At 58.1% G+C, this 21,303-nt stretch overlaps 1 protein-coding gene and 1 long non-coding RNA gene across 2 annotated transcripts in view; one reads left to right on the top strand and one right to left on the bottom strand.

Annotated features, from left to right (window-relative positions):
• The first annotated feature begins 1,566 nt into the window (after positions 1-1,566).
• Twist2 (twist family bHLH transcription factor 2) overlaps positions 1,567-21,303 on the top strand; it is a 40,293-nt gene continuing 20,556 nt past the window's right edge. The window contains exon 1 of the mRNA XM_021719641.3: positions 1,567-2,637. Within this exon, the coding sequence (XP_021575316.1) occupies positions 2,120-2,602 (483 nt within the window). The 5' untranslated portion in view covers positions 1,567-2,119 and the 3' untranslated portion in view covers positions 2,603-2,637. The remainder of the gene's footprint in view (positions 2,638-21,303) is intronic.
• On the bottom strand, positions 6,827-15,448 carry LOC144365693 (uncharacterized). Its single transcript, XR_013424454.1, has 2 exons — positions 12,201-15,448; positions 6,827-10,070 (listed from the first exon to the last, which is right to left on the bottom strand). It is a non-coding gene; the product is annotated as an uncharacterized LOC144365693 (long non-coding RNA).

Genomic DNA, 21,303 nt, shown 5'->3' on the forward strand with positions numbered 1-21,303 from the left:
GGAGACCCCTCAGCTGCTCAGGATCCTGGGCTGCTTTCCTTTCCTCTAACCTCTGCCTGGTGGAGCTGGAGGAGAAAGAGAGACAGAGAGCAGCACACAGAGGCAGGGGGTGGGGGTGGGGCGGGGGCGTGCCCACAGACCAGGAGCGCAGCTCTTCCTGAAGGTGCCTCCAGTCTGGAGAGGAGAAGGGGCACCCAGCCCACTTCACCCCGGCCACCGGGTGCTCCCGGGATTCCCCAGCCTGAGCTGCCAGGTGGTTGGTAAAGGAGTAGCAAGTCCCTGCCCTGGGGCTCTGAGCCAGCGGGGAGAGAGGCCCGCTGGGGAAGGAGCAGGCCCTTTCCATCCTCAGGGAGGCTGTCCCCAGCATGGGACACCGGGGAGTTGGCAGCAGCTCTTTTGTTCCTCAATTTTTTATTTGAAAAAAATGGTAAAAAAAAAAAAAGGGAGGAGGAAAGCTACTTTGCTGCTCTGATGAGCCTGGAGTGGAGGAAGGAGTGCCATCAGGCCGGGTGGGGCTGGGTGGGCTACTGTCAGGGGGTTGTGAAGCCCTGGGTCTCCCAGAATCTGCAAATAGCGCTGCTCCGTGGGGTGTCTGAAGGCCTGCTCTCCACAGAGCGCCCCTTCCTTGAGGACTGTGGAGGAAAACGTCCTTACCGCGGCCCCAACGCTGGCCCAGGCAGAGGGGTGCAAAGGCCTGCCAGAGCCCTCCACAGGTTCCCTTCTGCGGGTCTCGGCCCGCGGGCCCCACCTCGCGGCCCGCTGCCTGTCCCCAGGACCGGCCTAGGCCGAGCACTCACCGGCCGGGTTCAACTTCAATAAAAAGGCCCGGTCTGCCTGGATCTCGCGGCTCGCTGACAGCCCCGCTTAGGCCCGGGCCTAATTGAGCCCGGGTCACCTGGGAATAGGTTCAAAGGCATGACGCTGTAAACCACCTCCAGGCCCCGAGCCAGAGCCGGCCAACAAAGAGACCCCGAACCACTTCAAAAGCGCTGGCGCTCGGCATCCAGATGGCGCGGGGCCGGGTCCACGGTGTCTCCCTCCAAGGCAGAGCCCCCAGGCTCCGCAGCTCTGCGCTCTCTTACTCAGAGCCGCCCCATGGCGCCGGCGTAGGGGACGCTGGGCCCTGGCGGCCCGAGCAGCTCCCAGAGCGTCCCCTCGCCGTCAGGCGAAGTGAAGGAGAGAGCAGAGGCCGGGCGGGTCAGGCAGGCCGGGCGCGCGCCCCAAGCAGCGCCCAGCACCGTGCCAAGACCCGGTGGGCTGCGGCGGCGGCACCGCGCACACCCGAGACCTTCGCTGTGGCGCTCAAATTCTAAAACATTTAAGGGGAAAGCTCGGGAAGACGTCGGGGACTGGGCTCCTCAGCCATCGGGGTAAGAAACGGCCCCCAACACGTGGACTGGCCCTAGCGGATGGCGTCTCCAGGGATCCTGAAGTTCGGTCCGTGGGGGTGGGCTTCTCTGCGGGCACCCGAGTGTCCGCCCCGCCCGGTGAGCTCCGCTCTATCCAGGCCCCAGTGTGTGGACCGCGGCGAGGACTCGCTGCGCGCCTGGGGGCAGCTAAGACCTACTGGAATCTGGGCTCCCCACGGGCTCCGGGTGCGTCCTCACGTCCCTGGAGCGCATCTGGGGTTGGACTTGTCCCCTGAGCCTCTCACAGAACTCTGCGACCCCGCAGGGCGGATCTCCACGTTAAGGGCAGACAAAGCCAGGCCTGGCTGGGCCTAAGGCTCAGGGAGGCTGATGAGTGAGTGGCCCAGGCCCCGAGTCGGGGCGCGGGCGGTCGAAGGGGCTGCCGGCAGCTTTCAGGGAGGAAAAACGGCAAAACTGAAAGTGCCGCGCCGGGGGGCGGGGGCGGCCGGCGAAGGCCCCAGTACTCGTCCTGCCCCCGGCCCTGGTGGCCAATCAGCGCTCCGCTCTTGCTCCTGACAGCTATTTAGCAACCCAGCCGGGCTAGAGTTTCCAAAAAAGTTAGAATAACTTCCTCTCCCGGAGACCTCGGTTTTGCACAAACCGGCCCGTAACCAGAGCCTTTCCAGCAACCCGAGAGCGTGTGCTCGGCGGCCGCGGGCTTGGCCAGCGGCGCGCGGCGCCTCCAGCCCCACGCGCGCCGGGCGGGCGTCATGGAGGAGGGCTCCAGCTCGCCCGTGTCCCCCGTGGACAGCTTGGGCACCAGCGAGGAGGAGCTCGAGCGGCAGCCCAAGCGCTTCGGCCGGAAGCGGCGCTACAGCAAGAAGTCAAGCGAAGATGGCAGCCCGACCCCGGGCAAGCGCGGCAAGAAGGGCAGCCCGAGCGCGCAGTCCTTCGAGGAGCTCCAGAGCCAGCGCATCCTGGCCAACGTGCGCGAGCGCCAGCGCACCCAGTCGCTCAATGAGGCCTTCGCTGCACTGCGCAAGATCATCCCCACGCTGCCCTCGGACAAGCTCAGCAAGATCCAGACGCTCAAGCTGGCCGCCAGGTACATAGACTTCCTCTACCAGGTCCTGCAGAGCGACGAGATGGACAATAAGATGACCAGCTGCAGCTACGTGGCCCACGAGCGCCTCAGCTACGCCTTCTCCGTGTGGCGCATGGAAGGCGCGTGGTCCATGTCCGCCTCCCACTAGCGCCGCGCCACCCACCTCCGGACCGGCGCACCAGGGTAGGTGCTGTGTGCGCGATTGGGCGCCCTCCGTTGCAGGGGCGGGCGGGCCGACCCCAGGGTGTCTGGGGCCTGTGCATCCCTCCTAGTGGAGGCCCCGCGGGCCCCGGCAGCGTGAATGGGGTGCGCTTTCTCTTCTAAAGATGGATGAGGGGCAGCCCAGCAGTTTCTCAGACCCAGAGGCACCCTGGAGGCCTTTTGCAAAGCGTGTCAGTTGGGGACCCACAGACTGGTGACTTCCAGCAAGGTCCAGGAGTACCTAGAGGAACTCTTGCATTTTCCATTCTTGGTGGTGTGTGTGGATGTCTGTGGATGACTGTAAGGGAGACTCTCCTAGCGCCGGTCAGGGCAGGGAGACGGTGATCCTTTCCACCCCTCGGAGCCAGGGTGGCCAGGGGAGCTGCTGAGAGAGTCGTGTCGGACTTGTTGCTCTGCCCTTGTCGGATGGAGCGGCAGAGTGCGCTCTTGGTGCGGACACTCAGAACTCGCTGGCTGCTCCTACAGGGAGTCCTGGCCTGCGCTTTGGGTGGCCGGTCCAGTGGGTTCAGAGATGCGGGCCTGAGGCACTGGGGTTTACCCTCGGTGGACAAGATGACGCTGTCCTGCGCTTGCGTCTCGGGTGTCAGCGGGGCGCAGGGCGGAAGACAGGCTCTGGTCTGGAGCACAGGAGACCGGCCTAGCGCGCAGAGCCGAGGGTGGAGCAGACCTGGCGGCTGAGAACGCACGCCCGGCCGCGGAGATGCAGGTGGAGGGGAGCTAAGAGCTGGGAGCCTCGGGTTCCGACCTTGAAATTTGGAAAGCCGGGCAGGGATCCGTCTGTGTGAGTCCAGCGTATTGACCCGCAGGCAGGCGCTAGGGCTCCAGGCTGGGAGATGATGGGTCTGGGGGAAAAGAGGCAGTGTGCGCCTGGCCCTGCGGGGGAGAAGACCACCGGGATTTGGGGCAGAGACTCAGGTCTGGTTTCCTCTGGAAGAGCGCTCAGGGCCCCGCATCCGCTCCTTCTCACCAGACACCTACCCAGTCCCGTCGACAGACTCCAGCCGCGGAGGCGCCGTCCTCTCGCCGAGGCTGTGAGGCAGCGGGCACCTCTTCCCCGGGCCTCCAGCGGCGGTGGAGAGGAGCAGGATCTCTTCTTGCCCGGGGGCGCGGTGGGGACGGAGAACGAGTTGAAAACCTTCTCACCTAGTGTGTTTCAGTTTTCCGACTTTGTGATACTTTTATAAAAGTCTCTGCTTCACCCAGGAAAAATTAAGACAAATCTAGAGCGGGTCATCCATTCTCCCCAAAGTATCCATTTCTTTTTCCTGTGGTTTTGTAATATCAGCGGGGTCCTGCTGTGGCAACAAAAGGGTCCAACTACTGCAGGTCGGTTTTCTTTCTTTTTTCTTTGTCTTTTATTTCTGCATCACTGAAAATTTTCTTGACAAAATAGCCCCCTAAGACAATGACAGTTTTATCGTTTTAAAGAATAATTTTTAACAGAGAATAACTGTGGGAATCTTCTGTCTTTGTCAAAAACAGATGGAAACTGTCTCAATCGCCTATTTCTCTAGGAATGAAAGTCTGGATTGGCCAAGTACTAAATGCTACAGAAGGATAATACATTAATTCTGGTTTTTGTTGCCTAAATTATGAGCTTTCATTAGTGACTTCCATTTACCCTTTATACCATCCGGCGCAGTTTACACCACATATGAAATAAGAAGAGACAGATGAGGAATGTCATCCTTAAACACACACACACACACACACACACACACACACACACACACAGCTTTGTTTAAGGAGAATGTCAACAGCTTTATCCTTAAGACTACCCTCCAAAAATTACCGGAAAAAAAAATGCCAGGAGATACTGTCCCAATGAAAAATTCTGCAGGAACATTTAAAATTTATTTAAAAATAATCTCACTCTGTAAAACCTAAGAGACTCAATCACAGACCACAATTAAATATTAGATAAACACAAAGCACAATACCTGTGATAAATAAGTGAAAACTGTTAAAAGCTTGTTTGGACAAAAAGCCCTTCATGTATTAGATAACACACTTAGTTGGAGAGCAACCGATCTTTGTGTGGGCATATTTATTTTTTATATAATTGAATGTAATGGCTAAGGCAGATAAACCCTGCTCTTTGCATAGTTGATACTGCGTACAAGAGGAACCGTCTGAACCCTGCCTGCTTATCACCAGCAGGCGAGGTAACAGCTTCGTCCTCTCTCTCTCTCTTTTTTTTTTTTTTTTTTAACTCATTTTCTCTTTCAGCGTACTCAGTACTAATTTGTTTGACTTCTGGAAATGTTGTTCAGTGGCATGTGATTTATTTGTAATATTTCCAAGAAGCACATTTATTACATGTATCAGCAAAACATGTCTGGATATTTCCATACTTGGTAGGTGATTTTATGTCTAGTGAGAGATTTTCACGCACAGGAAGGCTCTGTGACCAACAGCAGGAGCAGCAAAAGCCGAGGATGGGGGGCTCTGCAGGTGCTCCCCTTCACCTCTCTCCTGCTGTGTTGCCCAGTCAGCTGGACTCAGGTAATTGAAAAGTCCCCAGAGGAGTGCTGAGCGTTCTGGTGAAATGCCTGAGCCTCTGAGAGGGTCAGAGCGCCTGGCTTGGAGGCGCGTGGAGGCCACCACTACTTACCAGGCGGAATGCACTTGTTCTCCGCTTCCTCATTACAGAAATCATCTTCTCTTACCTTCTGCTGAGTTAGACTTGGCAGGCTTTCAGTATGGGCGCACTCAACGAACTCATTGCTTTTCCTTTCTGACGACTCTTCTCCTTTGGAGAAGGCACCCGATCCTCTTACCACCCCATACAGAGAGCCTCCCTCGACCCTCAAACTTGGCTTTTGGAGATGCTTGTTAACTCCTGTATTGGGGAGGCTAGCTGGTCTCAAAAGAAATTTAATTCCCTGTGGAGAAGAATGGAAATGCAGATCCCAGTGGAGCTTTTGACTGGGAAGAAGTGGAGTGCACCGCCCAGCTGCTTGGGACATGAGCAGTGCTCTGCGGTGAAATGCCCAACAGTGAGGTCTGGAGGAAGGATCGGCCTCCGCTGGGTGCTTCCTGGCCCCTTAAATATCAGTAGCTGTTTTTCCAGTCTGGTGTCAAGGACCTCTGGCCGGTGGGAGCTGTGGGGACGGGACCTGTGGGTGGCCGTTTGAGGCCATTTGAAATAGAAACCTTTATTGAGGTTTTCCTGAAAACACCTATTTTTCTGACACATCATGAGCCTGAAAGAACTGTTCTTGTTGGCCTTGCTCGCCTGTGTCCCGAGTTGCCGGCATGGATGCCGGATTCCTTTTGCCTGGCAAAAAGATCATAAAGTAAACTCCTTCGGTGTGGAGTACTGTAACGCATAACTTGAGTTTAAATCAGGGCTTTAAAAAAAAACAAATATTTTAATAAGCCAATTTTAAAGGCTGAGCTTTTATGACAGTTTTTGAGCTGAGTATTTATATCAATCTATTCTCACTGGTGTCTTTAAGAACCCTGGGCATGGAGGCTGGAATGTCTGTTTATGTTTGTGTCTTTCCTGGGAAAGGATAAATGTGCTGCAAAAAGCAAAGCAAAAGCAAAGCTCTCTGCTAGCAAAGAGTTCACAAAAGAGGCCATAAAATTCAAAGAAGAGATGGATAAGTCACTGTAGCCAAGAAGTGGAGAGAGCGATAAAGAAGAAACAGGATCTGAGAGACACACACATGGGTGTTTTTAAAAGTAAAGCCAAGACGAAACACTAAAATCAGAAACTGCTGGGAAAGATGTTCCACGTGGTCACCTGAGTCTGCACGTGTGCTGAGAACGCACAGAACTAAGCACGCTTGCACACGCACGTGCACCCGCGGGACTGTGGCGCCTGAGCAAGTTCAGAGGAGTGTGTCAGTGGGTGGGACCTTGTGCCCTAGTGTGGCAAGACGTTGTGAACACGTGAAGAGGGAAGGGGTGTCTGCATTAATTTATCAGTAGCCTCATGAGAATCCACAACTATCTCAAAATTAACATTTTTAGAAAAAATATTCCATAAAATGTTAAAACTGTATTTAAATGAGCAAATTTCACAAAGAACTGTTACTGTGCTTTTTATAAGAGTAATTAACTAAAAATCTACTTTAAGCAAAATTTCATGCTTTTTTTTCCCTGATAGCATTTGCATATATAACTGTACATCTCTTCAAAATGTGGGAACTCTTGATGTATTTTCAATAAATAATCAATTAGAAGTGATTTCTTACATTCTTAAACAAGGAGTGGCATCCCAGAAACATGGAAGAAGAGGCACCGATTCCAACAGGCATATGTTTGTTCCTATTCCAATAGAGAAAATATTCCGCAAACACAGTGGGGAAATACTCACCTGGAACTGATATACATTTTATTTTAGGGTATTAAACCTGTGTTCACTTTTGTCAAGTGCACACAAAATTCTAAAGCAAATGGTGTGTAAAAATAATTCTCCAAGTAGCGTAGAGATTGAAGTCGCACAAGGTGAGAGGGAGAGAGCAGGGTGCGTGGCAGGGAGAAAGAGACAGGCCCCGACCTCAGTCCCAGGAACGTATTCTGCCTCTCTGTCCAGTAGTGAGCCTTTGAATGTGTCTTAATGGAACGTTTGCTTTGGAACGGGAACAGTGACGGTGACAATGTGAGTTTCATGCTGATGTAAACTGAGGCACAATGGATCTCTTTTCTTCAGCGATTACTGACGGTTGTCACATCAAAGGGAGACTTGGATCTGAAACTGGAAAAGCCAGCACGTAACTGTATTCCAACAGGAGGGAGCTCTTTAGTGGTTAGCTGAAGAGTCGTGTGAGCCCAAGCCGTGCTGACATGCTTAGGCCCTCTGTGTCACTTCAGCGGCGCTCCGCTGTTTGGAGTAGGTGAGGATCCTGTGATTACCAGTGGGACGGGCTGCGGCTGCTGCTTAGGGACCCTCCCTCTGGATAGCCAGGTGCTCCTGTGGAGCTGTGGCCTCCTTCCCACACCCCAAGAGCACTGGCTTTAAAAGTGGAGAGACTCCTCCTTTGGTGCAGCGTCTTCGCATCTGTTACTTAAGCTCCGGGCAGGGCTGAGCCCGGGCTTCCAGCTACCAGAGTCACTGAGTCTCTGTTGTGAGAAGGGCTTCTGTCTGTCTGCCCACAGCTGGCCTTCAGCGTGGCTGCCAGGGTCTGTCTTTGGGGGAGAAATGGTCCAGTTGGTTGCATCGCCTGCATTAGATTCCTGTTTATCGAAGTTTAATTGGACAGCAAGTTTGTGTTTGTGGATGTGTAGGGCTGGGGTGTCACCGACAGGAGGATTTGGACAGACCCCCGGTTTTTATTAACCCTTTGACTGTGACCAGGTGTTAAGACCCGCCCCAGCCCAGGGCTGAAGTTGGTGTGTGGTCGCAGCCTGCGCCTTCCTGCAGCACCCAGCAGGGTGGCTCAGAGAGGGGAACAGGCAGGGTTTCGCCTTTTGCTGTGAGAGGGCAGAAAGGGCAGGGAGAGGGCAGGGCCCAGGGTCCTGGTGCTGCCTGCAGTGGAGAGGGCGGTGCCCAGAGTGCCCGGCGTTATGCTGTTCTCTGTCGCCTTCCGTCACCTCCCTGGGACATGTGGGCTCCTTGCAGGGTGGCTCGTAAAACAAGCAGACTCCCTGGAAGGCACCTCCCCGAGGGTTTCCAGGCCCCGGCTCTGCTGAGTGCAGGGGGTTTCTTTGTGTCTCACTCTGATTTAACATGCTGTAGCGGACACGTTGGGCAGGCAGCATTCCTTGCTATCTCAGATCTAGCAACAAATTTTCCCTTAGTTCCTGTCCAGCTGATCTGGTTTGAGGGGTATGCAGAGGGGTCAGAAGCCCAAGGCGTTTCATCTTTGACTCTCTGACCTGGGGGTGGAAGAGCCTGCCCCTGTCATTTACTCCCTGACTCCAAGGCGGGGCGTGAGCCAGGCCAGCTACTGCAGGTGGCAAAATCACGCTTCTGAGTCCCTTCCGGTAAGCGCACGTGAATTTTTTTTTAATTTAATATTTATTTTTAGTTTTCGGCGGACACAACGTCTTTATCTGTATGTGGTGCTGAGGATCGAACCTCGTGTAGGCAAGCGCGCTACCTCTTGAGCCACATCCCAGCCCTAGGCACGTGAATTTTAAATTTCATTTTGTCTTAGTAAGTAAACAGTAAGGTCATCCTCGTTTCTTTGGGAGATGCCTGGGTGGCTGGGATGAGAGGGGGTAAGGCTGCTGTCTCTGTCTCAGGTTGGGCATCCGCGTGGCTCTGTGCCCAGCAGAGGAACCTCCTGAAGTCAAGTCCTGGTGAATCGCAGGCTGCGCGTGCACTGGTTCCTTGCTGGCCCAGACCCTCAGTGTGGGCCTGGCCTCCAGTGTCCTGTCTCCGGGGTGAGATCCTCTGCGTTGTTCCAGGGCTGGTGACTGTCTTCTTCAGCTGTGCTGTCCCTCCGTCCCCAGCCCAGCCCAGTCTGTCTCATGGGTTTGCTGCTGCTTCTCAGAGACAGCATCTGTTCGAACATTAATCTCAGAGGACCACGTGGGGTTTCCACCCCAAAAGCGCAGGGTCAGGTCCCCAGAGCAGCACTCACATGCGGGACAGACACCTCCCAAGGTCCTCAGTGCTCTGCCAGCTCTCTGAGGCACAGAGGGGTGCACCCCATGCCCCCACCTGTGTCCCCAGCCACTGCTCTCCTTAGATGTCTTCACCACTGTTTTCTAGGAAATTTGTCATTTATCCTAGAGCAAAAATACAGTGAACCAACCTCTGTGTCCCGAGAAGCCTGACGTGCCCCGTGTGTAGATTTGTCCTTTGTGAAATGACTGGCTTAGACTATGCCGAATCTGCAGCTTGGGTGACCTGCCAGAGCTGCCCAGGGCTGGAGTCCCTGGTGCTCTCGGGTGGGGCTGGGGTTGCCGCGTGTCCTCTCTGTGTGTCCACCGGGAGCCGTGAGCAGGCCGCGATGTGGGGCGAGTTGTGGCCGGGCGTCCACAGTGCAGGTCCTCGGACTCTGGTCTGACCGTCTCCTGACCGCAGAGATGGTGCTGTGGTCGGGCGACGAGCGGAAGATGAGCGGGCACGGTTCCTCTGCTCCTCCCCATGTTCCAGAGCCTTCCTCACGTGTTTAGTTGCTTTTCAAAGTGGAAACTTTGTGCTGTTCCGGGGTTGGATGGTTTCGTGTCCTCGGGAGTCCCAGCAACCCCGGACACGCTGGCCTGCTCTTCATGAAGAGCAGAGCTTTTTCGGGAACGGCAAAGCAAAAGAGAATATTGGGCCACGAACAGGAAAAGTGATCTAGGAAGAATTTCACAAGAATCTGGGGCATGGGGGGGATTTGGGCCTCTTTCTAAGAAGCCAGCAGAGTGCAGGCTTGTGTGGGGCTGGGGGCCCCTCTGTTGCTGGCTGCAGAATCCCGTCCTCTCTGCCCTCTGAGCTCCTCAGAGACCTAGAAGAGAAGAATTTATCAGAACAAGCCTTCCCAGAAAAACAAGGCTTTGTAAAACTCCAACAGGGCCACCTCCATGCCGCTGCAGTGCTATGCAGGCAGAGGCCAGGGCAGAGGCCAGGGCAGAGGCCAGGCACGGTGGGTCAGCAGGGCCCTGCCACGTCCGTCTCCCATCTGCTCCCAGACATTAATGCTGCCTGTGACAGGGCATCCCAGAGACCACCGCCGTGCTGCCTCTGAGGACCTTGCCTGGATGGTAGGGCCTCAGGTGCCAGAGAAGGCAGAGACCCTGGAGCCGGGTGGGCAGGGAGGGCATCCCGGAGGAGGGTGCCGAGTGGCCCGGGCTGCTCACGGGAGCTGCAGACCCCCTCCTGATGGTGGAGGAAGAGGAGGGCCCCCGTGAGCTGCCCTGGAGCAGCTGGGCACAGTCGCCTCTGGTGGCTCAGTGTCTGAGTGTGAGCCCCTGACTGGGCCCTACTCAGGCTCAGTGTCCACCCAGGCCCACAAGAGGTCAGAGGTCACTTTAAAAGCCTCCTGGATCTGAGGTGGCTTCTAGAAGGTTGTGCCCAGCCATTGCTGAGGCTTGTGGAGGAAACGGAACCAGCTCTGCTCTGAGAGCAGAGCCAGCGCCCGGGTCGGGCAGCACGGCCCGCAGAACGCAGGACTCCTGAGGGCGGCCAGACGTGCCCTCGGCAGCGGGCAGCACACAGTGCGGGTTCAGGGACGCCTGGGCGGGCGGCTGGGGGCTGCGGTTTTCTGAAACTTGCCAGCATTGTTTAGTGGTCATTACATAAGCCCAGTGTTTCTGACCAAGGAGGAAAGGGAAAGCGCGGGACGGAAGGGCGCTCCCTGGCCGCCGCTCGGGGCGCCTGCTCCCGCCCTCCTCACTCCAGCCTCTCAGTAAGGATCTGAGAACATGTAAATGCTGCGGCTGCGTCCAATCAGCCTGGCTCTTCACCATGGCTTTGGCCATTAATTTAAGTCACTGTTTGCAAATCAATCATGTGTGACCCTTCCCCAGAGTGAACGTCTCTGACGTGGTATTTTTCTAATTTGAGAAATTTTAATTAGACAGAGACCAAAGGCCGTCGTTGTCTCTGTAGGGGGCCGCCTGGTTCCCAAGGGCCTGTGCTGGGCAAAACCCGTGGTCTGCGTCTGGGGTCAGGCCTGGGTAAGACCGCACTGCAGCCAGACGCTGCTCTCGGCCCTGCCTTCTCTGTGGGCCCAGGGAATGGCCTCTCTGGCTCTTGGCTTCCCATCTGTTCAATGGTGGATGAGGTTATGATGATCCACCCGCCACCAGATTTCTGAGCACCGGGTGACCCCGACACTGCTGTCCATGGACACCCAGAGCCTGAGCAGTGTGCAAACAGCCACCTGTGCACGCTCACGGTAGCACTGCTCACCGCAGCCAGCGTGCAGACACGGCAGGCTCCCCGCTGAGGACCGACAGATCAGGGGTGCCCCATGCCCGAGAGAACAAGACTGGGCCACCAAGGGCAGCACCCGTCCTGCTTCCTCATAGACCAGCCTCCACACACTGTGCTAAGCTCGAAGCTAGTGGCAGAGACCAAGTCTTGGACGAGTCCACTCCTAGCAAGTGTCTGGGGTGTGACCTGAAAGGCCAGCAACTGACTGGCGGCTGCCAGAGGTTGGGGGCAAGAAGGGCAACGGGTGGGTCATTTCTGGAGTGACCACGAGCAGTCAGGAACTTGATGGCCATAATGTTTTCACAAGAGTGTAAAAGCACTTACTGAATCACATTCTATCAAATGGTTCAAATGATAAATTCTATATCATGAATGTTTGTGCCACCTCCACCAAAGATCTTTCTAAAAAACCCACTGGCCAGGCCGCAGGCGCCTCTGGTAAGCCACAGTCCTGAGGGTGAGGCTGCCTTCCAGAGGCCCAGGTTACCCCGGGAGTCAGGGCTCTTCAGCGGCTGTCACCTCCCCTTTCTAACTCTGCCTCCCGACGTGTTCCTTAGCGCACACACACGCGCACACCAGCACCTCAACGCTTGCCAACAGCACGCTGCTGCTTTGCCTGCCCCACGCCTCGGAGCCCCTTGGTGGCTGGCTGAGTTCTCACACTCCAGGGGCCCAAGGCTCCGTGCTGCTGGTGACCTACCTGCTGGACAGAGCAGGGAGCGTTTCCACATCGGTGGTGGGGTGGCTAGGACCTGTCCTGCCTGCCTCAGTGACCGGGAGGACCCTGGGGTGGCAGGGAGCGTCATCCACACGTCCCACCCAGCAGGGCGCTCTCCAGAGCCTGTCCTTCTGGGGCTGAGAGGGTCCTGGGCTGGTCCACGGGCTCAGAGACCGTCCAGGGCTGGGGCCATCACCACAGATGTGAGATTCCTGCTCTTCTTGTGTGCAGGTGCTGGTCCCAGAAGAGAGGGACAACAGAGGGTGGCACTAAGTCATTCTGGGTGAGTGGTCGGTTTTCTTTTTCTTTTCTTCCTCCCGGGTCTGTTAACCCTTCGTATGCTCTTGATCCACCTGTGTCCCCTCAAGAGGGGCGGGCGAGGGGTTTGCTCTCAGCTTCCTTGGCCTCGATTCTACCCCGTTTCTCTTCATCATCACCGCCTTGGTGGCACCATGCGATCAGGTGCCAAGGTGCCACAGAGGCCCTGTGGTAGCGTGGGCTGCAGGAGTGTTTGGATGTGCGAATCCAGACGGAGGCTCGGGAGCTCTCAGAGCGAGTCCCAGCGAATCGCGACGGGGTGAGCCAGCAGGGGAGAGCCTTCAGTTTGGGGTTGCTGTCCCCATTCCTGGCCCTCTGCCCCCAGCTCAAAGAGAAGCCACCAGGGAGGGAAGGACAGAGAGGAAGATGGTGGGAGGGCTGGAGAGAGGGGTGGCCTGGCTCCTGGCCTCTCCCCTGGCAAGCTGTGCAGACTGCTGGACCAGGCCTGGGCCCCCCCAAAGCCAGACAGGGCCTGGTCTCTCGGCCTCTACCTTCCCGTGGCCCGGGCTCCTCCCCTGCCGTGCGGCACAGAGCCTCCTGCAGATCACGCCGCCCAGATCCCTTAGCTACTCACACGTCAGCACAGCACCCCGACTTTCCCTGGGACCCTGCTCTGCTTTCTGACCACCTTTGCTCCCTCATAACTGAGCCAGAGGCTCTGCCGTGTCCTCCCACTGGCAGAGGGGACAGAAGGGATTTCTATCCTGTGACGTTCCCACTGGTTTTCAGAAACACCCTCCAGGGAGCGTGAGCTAAGTCAGTGCCTTGGGCTCAGAGTGCCCCTGCTCCCCTCTGTTCCCTGCTCCCAGTCCTTCTCCCTGTCCCCAAAGCAGGGACATTTGCCTCCACAGAACAAATAGTGAAGTCCTGCTTCCGGGCGGATCCCTGATTAATTATGTCCCTTTGAGGTCCCATGGCTCTGTCCAGCACAGATGGTCACCTACAACTGTGGCCACACTGTGGACAGAATGCAGAAGCAGAACACGGACCACTGTCCTACAGGTGCTGACAGTGACCTCCGTGAACTGAGTGATGTGGGCTGATGTGGACTCTTCTGGTTTCCCGAGTATGGCGAGGACAAATCGCCAAGGAAGCAGTAACTCCAACCCAGTTAAAGTCTGAGCTTCTGTATGCTAAAATCCCGCACTCGGAGACTTTTAATGAACTGGGAAGAAAGTGTTTGCAACCTATTTTACAGCAATAATTTTCGTAGACAAAAGAGACCTGAAAATTTTTTCAGAAGACGGTTACATAGTAGCCTACACGGGCAGAGAGTGTGGATTCACAAAAGAAGAGAATCGTTTGGCCATGGAACATGAGAAGTGTTGAACTTAACAACAAAAACAAAACCGAAACAGGAGGACACTGTTACCCAGTGTGAGGGCGGGGAGCCATCGTGTCCCTGCCAGTAGGAAGATAAACGAAGACTTTCCTAAAAACACTTCCATAGTAGATAAGAGAAGGTCTTGAGTTGGAAATGCCCTGTGAGTGGGCAGCGGCCTCCAGGAGGCCCCTGAAGTGAGTCTGCCAGGTCCAGCAACAGGGAAGCTCATGTCCACTCCCCGAGGTCAAGTGGATTTGCAGTGTCCAGGAAGCGCTGCATCCCAGCACTGGACGACGGCAACTGCTGGAGGAGCAGGCCTCACCTGCTCCAGGTGGAAAGGGCAGGGCCGGTGCTTGCAGGGGGGCGGGTCCGGGAGGAACCGAACTGCCGGGGAGGGCTTCCTGTCTTCTCTGTGTGTCACTGCAGCTGCGTCCCTCATCTGTAGGGGACACACCCAAGACCCCCGCCGATTCCTAGAACTGCAAGCTCCTAACCCCACACACACCATATGTATTCCTGTGCCCAGGACAAGTGTATTTTATAAACTAGACACCAGAAGGGTTGACAGCCACACCCTTAGCAAAAACAACGATGCATTGACATGAAGGTCGCCTGAATGTGGTCTCTCTCCCTCTCTCAGAACACAGGCAGCTCACCTCTTGGCCCACGGCGCAGAATAGTGTTATTGTCCAGCCTCGGTTGACTGCAGGTAACTGAACTGTGGAGACTGAAGTCCGGGATAAATGACTGCCATCTTTTCTAGATTTTTTTACAGATGCCTTGCAAACGTTTGCAACTTGACAAGACAAACGCAGAGGTGGCCCGTGCATTTTAGAGGTGGAGGGGCACAGGCACACGCTAGTGCCCATCTCCAGGCCCACCTCCACCTGCACAAGTGTGCCCGAGAGCCCTGGAAGTGTGCCTGGAACTCTCACTCAGTGTCACACTCTGGATTTGACTGAAGCAGCACAGAGGGTGGCTCGGTGGCAGGGCACCTGTCAGCATGCGGAGGCCCTGGGTTGAAGCTGCATGCCTGGGCCCGGGCCTCCTGCGGGGCCTTTCCTGCTAAGGTAGGGGAAAGTGCCATCCAGAGGGTCCCAGCAGGGCCCGCTCAGCTCCCTGGTGGAACCTGAGGCCCCCTTTGGCCACGAGGGCCATGCATCTTCCAGGTGCCCTGGCGATGGGAAACTGCTCAGGTGCAGGACTGAGCTGACCCTCGCTCCCGGCACGCGCGTCCCGGCAGAACTCAGCGCCTTCCTTTGTCTGTCTCTGAGCCTCTGTGTGCTTGGGGACAGGTGTCCTTGATGATAAGCCAGTCCAGACCTGTGGAAGCCAGGGGCCAGAGTGCAGTGGATTCACCAACTCTCGTCTTGACTGGAGCCTGGAAGAGGTGCCTTCATGCCGACTCCCTCGCGGGAGCTGGAGAGGAGTCTCACCTTCTGCAGGGACCCTGCTGACTCTGCCCTGGGGTAAAATGAGAGGCTCGCCCGGCACCCCGGGCCCTGCCCCCGTGATGCTCAGAGAATGCCCAGGCCTGAGGAGAGGCTGGCCGGGCGCGGACCAGGCGTCCTATGCGTGCCCTTCACCAGGACCTGGTCGGTGAGCTGTTTGCAGCCTCCTTCTCATGGAGTGAGTCACCAGCTGCGCCTCTCTAGGGGCTGGGGACCCACCGGGCTCTGCGTTCCGCACTCCTTCAGATCCTCAGCCATAATCTGATTTCTGTTAGGCCTTGACTTCTTTCACACTCGGGGCAACATCTGACACATACTCTGGCAAGTTCTGGGACCACACTTGCCAAATGACCAAGTCCTTTGGAGAGTGATGCCTGACACCTTTCTGGTGGGAGTGGCCAAAGGTGAGGGAGTGCGGCACACTCCAGCCCCTCTTCTCGGCAGCCCCCACAAACACACCGGCTCGGCTGATCCGCACGTCGGCCCCAGCTCCAGCGCCCAGAGGCCTTCTGCTGTGGAGACCAAGAGGTTAACAGCCCAGGGTCAGTCCCCACATCGGGCCTCCATGAATCAGAGCCGGCTGGGAGCAGGGGTGACTCAGAGCAGGGCTTTTGCCTTTTGGCTGTGGATAAACAAAGCAGGAAAGTCTGAATGGGACGCACAGGAGGGAGGCGCCCACCCCACCCAGGGCAGGGCCCCTCTGGGGAGGGGAGAGGGGACGAAGGCTGGCCTCACTGGGTCCAAGCCGGCAGGACAGGGCAGAGAGGCGGGTGCCCAACGGGTGCCGCAGGCTGAGAAGATGGGGTGGGCCGTGTGCGGCCTCGGGTGCTCAGGGGAAACCGACCGTGGGGTCCCCCTGTGCTGTGGCCTGCCCAGGCCAGACTGCATGGTCGGGGCAGGAACCACCCTGGGAAAGGCCCCTCCAGGATGCCCCCTTCCTTGAGCGCAGGCCTTGGGACCACGGAGGAGCAGAGGGCTCCTAAAGACAGGCGTGGGGCTCCGGGGCCTGGCTTCCCCCAGCTGGCCACCAGTCGGGTGCACCCTGGTGGGGGTGTTGGGGGAACCCCGTGGAGGGAAGCGTGCCGAGCTGCTGGATGTGAGGCCTGAGCACGGCAGGGCAGTGTCCCCCGCTCGGTGCACAGAGCGGGCCGTGGGCAGGGCAGGAAGGGACCCAGGCAGTCTCTGCCTTAGCCATCGTCTCAGGTGACGCTCCCTGGAGGTGGAGCACGGCCAGCCTCTACTGAGGCACGTGGCTGTCTCAAACATCACACAGCCATCCCCAAAGGGGCAGGGCCCCCCGAGGGATGCCATAGGACGGGTCCCAGCCACCTGCTGGCATTTCCTGTACTCTTACCAGTTACTTCCAGGTGGCCAGGCTTACACACCGCCGGGTGGAGGCTGGCCCGCATCCTGGCCTCTGCTGGGGCCCACCTGGCAGGACAAGCAGGCGTCAGCCCAGGCAGGGGAGGCTCCCGGCCTAGAAATGGGCAGAGAGCCCCCACCTCCCCTCTTGGCCTGGCGTCCCCCGATGCCTGCACACCGAGCCCTCAGTGGGGGACTCCAGGGCTGGGCGAAGCCTGGCATGTCACAGGTGGTCTGCTGTTGCCTGCTGTGGGCAGTCTGCCCTCCTAAAGCCCTCGCTTCCCTCGATGGCCGGCTGTGGAAGTGTGTGGTGTCAATAAAGGGGCAGATTTCCATCCCTCAGCTGGTAGAGGACACTTCCCACGGTGTATGTCACATCCGCGTGTGTGATCAAGATGTCCTTCTCAGGCAGGGGACATCCCGTTTCCGCAGCATCCTGCAGAGCCCAGCAGGGCACAGACAGGCCTGGTCCCTGGGCCCCATCTTGCTGTTCCCTGAATAGTCAGCCAGGGTCCCTGTCCAAACGCCACTCTATCACTTCAGCCGTCAGTGCAGTACCATGAGTCACACGCCCTGTGTGTCGGGCATTACCTGGGCCTGCCAAGTGCCTGCTCCCTTACCCCCTCTACCCTGCGTGGCCCTCGGCCCTCCTGCTCTGCCGCTCAGTGGCAGCTGAGGCCTGGCTTCCAGCTCTGTGGTGCGCTCCTGGGCCAGGAGCATGTCTGCCCCCTGCACAGCTGCTCTCTGGAGCAGGAGCTGCCATGGCCAGGTGTCAGGGACGGGAGGTGGGAGGGCAGACCCCAGGGCTTGCCACTCCAACATGACGGTCTCACGTTCTGTGGGTCTGAACTGCTGTGTCTTGGCCACACGGCCCCCACCCCTCCTTCTGTACCACCTTTGGGGCTACCTCCTGGGGCAGCCAGGTGCCACTCCCCTGTTCCCTGGTCCCTGTAAACCCCCTAGTCACGGGTTGTTGGCCATGATGTCTGGTGACCTCTCTGCCCACCACCTCTGAGCACCGTCAGGACCATGTCTGAGCCACACCCAGCATGTCCTCTGCATGGAGGAGTGTTTGTGGGATGTGAGAATTCAGGGGTGGAGATCCCCGGGACCCTCTGTTCCCTACCAGGGACACAAGGAGACCGCGCGGCACTCAGGATGAGGAAGCACGTCCTGTCTGATTTATCACTCCCTGGCTGCTTCCGAGGGGAGCACAAGAGAGGGCCTCCTCTTCCCAGGGGCCTTGTCCATTCTCCACACCAGTGACCACGGGAGGGCGGAGGTGCAGAGGTGGAGGACCGCAGTTCCCCAGTTTCTCTCTACAGAGAACGGGGGACACAGGACTGTGTGTCCAGCAGGGGGCAGTGTGTGGGGTGGTGAGACGTTTGGACCTGGGACAGCAGAGAGTGAGGCGCTGTGGGAGGTGTGATGCTATCTCCCCTGCCCCCTTTCTCACACACGCCTTCTCGCAGACTTTGTGACTTGGTGGCTTCGGGGCTGTGGGCCCCACTCTGGGCAGTGTGGGCTGAGGGAGAGGCTGTGGAGGGAGCGGCCGTGGCTGGGCACTCTTCCAGGCAGCAGAGTGCCCGCCCGAGCCGTGCTTAGGCCTGGCACCAGAGGAGCCACCAGCTGATGTGCATCTGAAGGTCGGCTGCGGGTGCGAAGGTCGGCTGCGGGTGCGGAGGGCAGCCGAGTGTCCCACACAGGCCGGCCACCAGGCATAGGCTGCATGTGACCTCCCACAACCAGGAAGCAGAATGCAGTGCCCCATTCCTAAGGGTGAGCTGGGAGGACAGGACGGAGGCCGTTAGCCTCCCCAAGGCCTGGCCGTCCTGAGAGGAAGACACAGGGAAACCAGAGGCAAGGCAGGGCCAGGTGGTGCTGGCACCAGAGGAGGCTCAGCAGAAGCTGCTGGGGACATTGGGCCAGAGACGCTGGTCAGCACCAGAGAGCCGACCAGAGGAGACTGTGCAGGTGTGTGGAATGAGTGGATGGTGGGAGAAACAGCCCGTGTGCAATGGAGTGCCCAGCCTGGGGAGATGGCCGGCACTCCTGAGTCACCAACGAAGACTGAGCCCCACGGATACCAGGCCCCAGGCCCCCTAGGGTCATCCGCCCAGCGCTGGGCTTCTTGCACACGTCTCTGCAGGCCCCCGTACCTTCTTGGGGTGGGGCTGGAGCTGGTGGCCTCTAGCCTCCAACCTTCCCACACCCAGAGTCACCCCCTGGGCTCCGGTTCCCATTGGGCTTCCACCCAGAGTCCGCAGTCAGGCAGGATTTGAAACCTAGAAGACACAAGCTGACCTCTTTGATGGGGGTGGGCAGTGAGTCTCAGGAAGGGCAGGAGCCATCTCCGTCACCACACCCAGGAGCACCAGACCCGGATCTCCTCGGCTGCACCCTGGGAAGCAGACCTGGTGGCCTTCAGGGAACACTGGCTGTGACTGTCTGTGGGGTGAGCCACGTTCTGAGGCTGGGGACCCTCCGGGATCACCCCCACGCACCCAGTCATGGCTGGAGGGCACTGCTGGTGGGGGAGGGAGGCCCACGCAGCACGGAGGGCATGTTCCCACGTGGGCCAGGTGCAGTGCAAGGCTGGCAGCCATGACCCCACGTTCCGGCCAGGGGGCAGGTGATTCACAGCACTTTCTAGAGGCAGGACATGACCCAGAGGGGTCAACAGGCACCAGGCAGTGGACTGCGAGCCCGTCTGCACACAAGGGCCCCAGGTGGTGCCTCTTTCCAGCCTGGAGTCTCCCATGCTCGGGGAGAGAAGGCTCACTGTCCTGCGTCCCAACCAGCTGTCTGATGTCCTATGACCCCAGTGGTTTGGGGGTGTCAGGGATAAAGAGGGAACAATCTCTGCAGCTCCACCTGGCCTTGGCTGAGTGACCAGTCCCTGGGGCTGGCCCTGAGGATCGAGTGGTAAGGATGACCCTGTCACCTGCGGCAGTGACCGCTGTAGATGGGCACAGGGAAGATGGGCTTCGTGTTTCCTTGTAGAGGACGAGGCCGCAGAGGACCCCACAGAGGGGGACACCAACCTGGGCCCGTCCAGAAGTGAGCCAGAGGAGTCCATTCTGAGCGTGCGGGCATTTTAAGGAAGGGGCTTCACAAGGTGGCTGCCACGGGACGAAGCTTCCTACTTCCAAAAAGAACAGTCGGGATCTCTTGATGAGACTTTCAGGGGACCGTAGGAGGACGCCAAGCCTGGGAACTTCTGTGCCCCGAAGGCCGCACCAGCCTGAAGGGGCAGCCACGGAGCAGAGTACGTGCCGCAGTCTCTGGTCTGGTGTGGAAGGCCTCCAAGAATTCAACAACAAAACGGCGTCACCTGGATTGTAAAAATGGGCCGGACGCGTAAGACGTTTCTGCACAGAAGGCAGCAGGCCCACGGCAAGAGGCTGGGCCCCATCTCACTCCTCCCTAGAAATGCTAGCCGGAGCCCCACCAGGAGCCGCCTTACCCCCTCGGGATGGCCACCATCAAAACCAGCAGGACTTGCCAGGCGCGGTGCACACCTGTGATCCCAGGGACTCAGGAGGCTGAGGCAGGAGGACCGCGAGTTCAAAGCCAGCCTCAGCAAAAGCGAGGTGCTCAGCAACTCAGTGAGACCCTGTCTGTAAATAAAATACAAAATAGGGCTGGGGACGTGGCTCAGTGGTCAGGTGTCTCTGAGTTCAATTCCAGGTACACTACCCCCCGGGAGTATCCAGGACGGTGGCAGACACCAAGGGGCCGCCTTCAGGAAAGCACTGGCTGTTGGAGTGACAGGGAGGCATCTGGCAGGGAGAAGAGGTCCCGCAGACGCGGTCCCTTAGGAAGACGCCAGGGTCACAGGCCGCCTCCCCCTGCCTCTTCTTTTGCAAAGGAAGAACATTCAGTAACCAAATTGGACTCTCTGCGACCCAGAGAGGTGGGACCAGGGAGGAAGTCGGTGAGCGAGACCAGGAGGCCCTTCAGGTCCCAGGCTCTGGACTCGATGGCACAGGACAGCATGAAGGGGTCCGCTTTGTACCCGAGCTGTGCTGCCTGGCACAGGGCGGTGTGGCTCCCGAGTCCCTGCCCTGCCGGTCCCCTCATCCTGTCCTCGCCCGTCACTCGGGAGGATCGTGGCCCGAGTGGGTTCTGCGGGCTCAGGGTCCTGCCTTCCGACCACCTGTGGCCCTCAGGAGGCCACGGCCAGGGGCAGATCTGCAGCAAACTGTGCTCTTCCTGGATGACATGGGCCAGGCGTTCAGAAGGGCCGGCCCCTGGTTTTGAGCGAAGCCCCGCAGTGTCCGCATTCCCAGGCTGGGCGGGGTGGGCTGGATGGCAGGCCAGGAAGCGCTTCCCAGTCTCCAGAGCCAGACGGGCCACCTCCTCACTGCTTTCTTTCTGGCACCGAGACTCAGAACGTCCCGACAGGCCCACTTCCCAGACCTTCCAAAGAGGAGTGGCCCCGAGCTGCCCATGTGGGTGGCACCCCCAGCCTCAGGCCTAGGCCTTCTGCCTGCGTGCACCTGGCTGGCCCTGTCCTCAGTGGGACACTGTGCATGTCCCCAGCTCCCTCTGGGCCCCAGCGATTGCACTGCCTCCCTCCTCCATGCACCTGCACCCCCAGGCTTGCAACCCCGGTACCTGGGACTGT

The sequence above is a fragment of the Ictidomys tridecemlineatus genome, chromosome 7 (assembly GCF_052094955.1).
Source record: "Ictidomys tridecemlineatus isolate mIctTri1 chromosome 7, mIctTri1.hap1, whole genome shotgun sequence".
NCBI classification, from domain to species: Eukaryota; Metazoa; Chordata; class Mammalia; order Rodentia; family Sciuridae; genus Ictidomys; species Ictidomys tridecemlineatus.